The 3,609-nt window shown below is 37.5% G+C and overlaps 1 protein-coding gene across 1 annotated transcript in view; it reads right to left on the reverse strand.

Moving 5' to 3' along the window:
- Positions 1-3,609, reverse strand: part of LOC111085016 — an 89,546-nt gene that overhangs the window by 82,660 nt on the left and 3,277 nt on the right. The window contains exon 2 of the mRNA XM_022381953.1: positions 2,104-2,194. Coding sequence (XP_022237661.1) covers positions 2,104-2,137 — 34 coding nt within the window. The 5' untranslated portion in view covers positions 2,138-2,194. The remainder of the gene's footprint in view (positions 1-2,103; positions 2,195-3,609) is intronic.

Below are 3,609 nucleotides of genomic sequence, written 5' to 3' on the forward strand. Positions count from 1 at the left end.
ATGGTCCACCTTCCTTGATACCATCTCTCTATTTAACCTGATGTCTTGATGAAACGTTTCCTCTTGTTCTTCGCTGACGACACCGCGATTTTTAGGGAAATAGTCAATATGTGAGTGTAAGAAATGAACTTTCAAGCTCATATTACAACCCAACTCTTTTAAATTTATCGAGCATGTTATTGACAATATTTTCGTAATTTGGATCCTTGTTGTTTCCTAAAAATTTGTCTATAACATCCTTAGAGGCACTCCACGCTTATTTGTCAACTTTGCCCAACAAAAATGATTTCTTTAAGTTTCGCTTCTTGAAACAGTCGCCATCTTTGTCTAAAGCATTTACAAACTGCTTCGTCAAGCACAGATTTATGTGAAGTGGAAGTAATAGGACTTTATTTGTGTCAACTAAACTTCTACGTTCAATGTTTTTCGATTCTGGTATCAGGCTGACTCTGCGTGACCATTGCTTCTTTATCCAGTGCTGATTTCGTGCTCTGCTGTCCCATTCACACAAAAAACATGGAAAATGTGTATAACCGTATTGTTGACCCAACAATATACAAAGGACTTTTAAGTCTCCACAAAGTAGCCAACCATGTTCTTTGTATTTGACCTTATTAAGAAGATGTTCGAGATTTTCACACGTTTCCTTCAAGCGAACCGAATGAACAATTGGAACAGATGCCTATATGTTACCGTTGTGAAGGAGAACACCTTTTAGACTTCTTTTGGGGGAATCAATGAACAATCGCCACTCATTTGGTTCACGGACTGCAGCTCCTAGAATTGGTATTAATTCAGCAATATTGTTGCAATAAACCAGTGAACCTTCTTGCAAAGAGTATGGTATAAATTCTTTCTCACGATTTCTGTACCAGTAAAATGATGTCCCTGGAGAAAGTAAGTTCTTACCGAAGTCTGGACCCCGAAATCTGTGAAGAATCCTTTGGAAGGCCCAAATCTCTCACCAAATCATTAAGTTCACCTTGTGTGAAAAGTTATGGTTCAACAGACGGTTCAGGTTGAAAACAATCCCTATCATAATTTCTATCGACATCAGATTCAGAATCAGGTGAAACTGTATCAATACTCTCAGGTCTATGACCAACAGGGTTTATAGCAGATTAAAGGTTCGGATAAGAAATTCCCTTTTCATTTCAAGTTACATAAGCAAAATAGTAATAATCTCCGTGTTTTTTTTTTCTCACCTTTAGTCCATTGTCTCAGCTCTTCGACACAAATGGTGCAAACTTTGTGCGGAGCTCATGATTTGTCTTGGTCCCCAAGTTTTATTCCAAAATACGCGTAATACGCTTTTTTGACGAATTCTGTAATGTTTTACCTTTATTTCTTTACAACAAATTTACCACAAATATGACAGAATATGTTGGGATCATTTACACAACCTCTTGTTGCCATAGACGAATAAATAATGTAAAAGTGCACGCAAAAATAAATACTATCCAGAAATGCCATGCGGCATATTAACCGTTTATATACTAGCGGTGTGTTTCTCGTGGGTACTAGAACGATCGATAAGACTCTCACGTCGCGATAGGTCTAGAGAAATCTATAGCCAGTGGTTATGAACATTTTAAGCATAACAAAATGTGACCCGATTTCAATAAATTGTTTGTTTGTAATTAAGCCCAAAGCTACACAATGGGTTTTCTGTGCTCTGCCCACCACGGTTATCGAAACCCGGATTCTAGCCTTGTAAGTCCGCAGACATACCGCTGTGCCACTGGGGGGCAATTTCAATGAAAATGATTCATTTATATAAAAGTACATATAAAGTTTTGTGAAAAATCTGTACGTGATGGAGAAAAATGGATATCATTTTCGGATTCAGCGTACAAGAATTACTGTAGAACATGTAAAATTTTCAAGACAATAAAACATGCACAGGCCTGTCATATCCCGCAGTAGTAATATTTTAATTAATGAAAGTATTAGTGTTAGTTAATGTACAGGAAATAGAAACAACGTAGGATAAAATAATAGGTAAAACACTTCTAACTGTGAGATAACTTAGCATGAAAACTTACATCTACAGCATTTTATTGCATGGGTGTCTTCCATCAAGAGTAAAATAATCCTACTTACTTTTTTCTGTTCGATTATGCTGAGATTTTTCCATGATGACATACTTTAGTAATGCGCCATCTTAACAATCGTTTTCCAGGACTATTAAATACTGAAAAATAAAAATGTTAAATAATTCTCTTTTAAGAGGGGCATATTCTTAGAATTGAAATTTACCCAAAAAAATCCCTTATACGAATAAACGGTATATACTTATAACTAAAGTTAAAGGTTCAGTGTTTTTTGGCATAAAACATTTATCATGAAATCAATGCTCTTGTAACACGTTTCAGCATAAAATTCTTAAAGACTTTTAGGCATTCAGTTTCAAATGTTATAACACACAACAAAGTTTAAACCACGAATTTCAATGCACTGTCGAAGAAATATGTTCTTTAATTAGAGTTACCAGACCAGGAAAGGAAAACAAATGAGTAAATAGTAAGTATAACATTCATATGAAATATCTAATATTTAAATTCAAATTTACCATTACAGACCAGTTCGGGCGTTCCCAGTAGTCAGAATCCGGACTGTAGTTCGCACCCTTGCACCGAGAAAAAAAAATCGTCTGTTTGTAAATAAGCACAGAACAACACAGTGAGCTATCTATGCTCCTCCCACCACGGGTATCGAAACGTGGTTTTCAGCGTTGTAATTTCGCATACATATCGCTGCGCCACGGTGGGGGGGGGGCAATAAGAATCGTAGTGTTTGCAATGAGTATTGTTGACTAGTTGTCTTCCCTCTACTCTATCAGTTCAAAGTTAGGGACAGTTATTGCTAATAACCCTTCTACGGATTTGCGACAATCTCCGAAACAAACATTATAGGCCTCTCACGGTTATGGCTGATGGTAGGTGTCGAATTATAGCCAACACTGCATGATTGCAAATTTAATAAATACTAAAGATAAAGTAGCCATCCTTAAAGCTGACTATAAGAAGTGGCAAGAATCGTGCAAGCAGGAGATGACGATTCTAGGCGAAAGTGAGACAGAACGTTTGTAGCTATATATTATATTTAGAAAATATTTAGTTTCAGATAAAGTATGCAACAGCAAAGGCCCATCAGAACTTAGAATCGTCATAGTGGAAGAGGGTCGTCACGACCCAAACTCCATCAGAAATCTGGCCAGCTGCAGAAAAACTGTGAACTAAACCACATCATCACTCCGTATATGCCTGCCCAACACATGCTAACATCTACAGACGACTTCCTCCACTTACTACATGCCACAAATCCACAGGGACTACTCGCCTCCTTGGACGTCGAATCATTATTTACCAATGTGCCAGTCCAGGATACGATAGACATAATCTGTGACAACGTTTACAGACACCCGACCATGCCTCCACCCAAAATACCTGAAGAAATAATGTGTGAACTTCTACTCGCTTGCACTACAAAGTCACCTTTTTAACATATCAATGGCTCGCTATACCAGCAAGTCGACGGAGCTGCCATGGGCTCTCCTCTTGGAGTAACCTTCGCCAATTTTTACATGTGTTACATGGAAAACAAAGT

Source organism: Limulus polyphemus, unplaced genomic scaffold (assembly GCF_000517525.1).
Source record: "Limulus polyphemus unplaced genomic scaffold, Limulus_polyphemus-2.1.2 Scaffold203, whole genome shotgun sequence".
Lineage (NCBI taxonomy): Eukaryota > Metazoa > Arthropoda > Merostomata > Xiphosura > Limulidae > Limulus > Limulus polyphemus.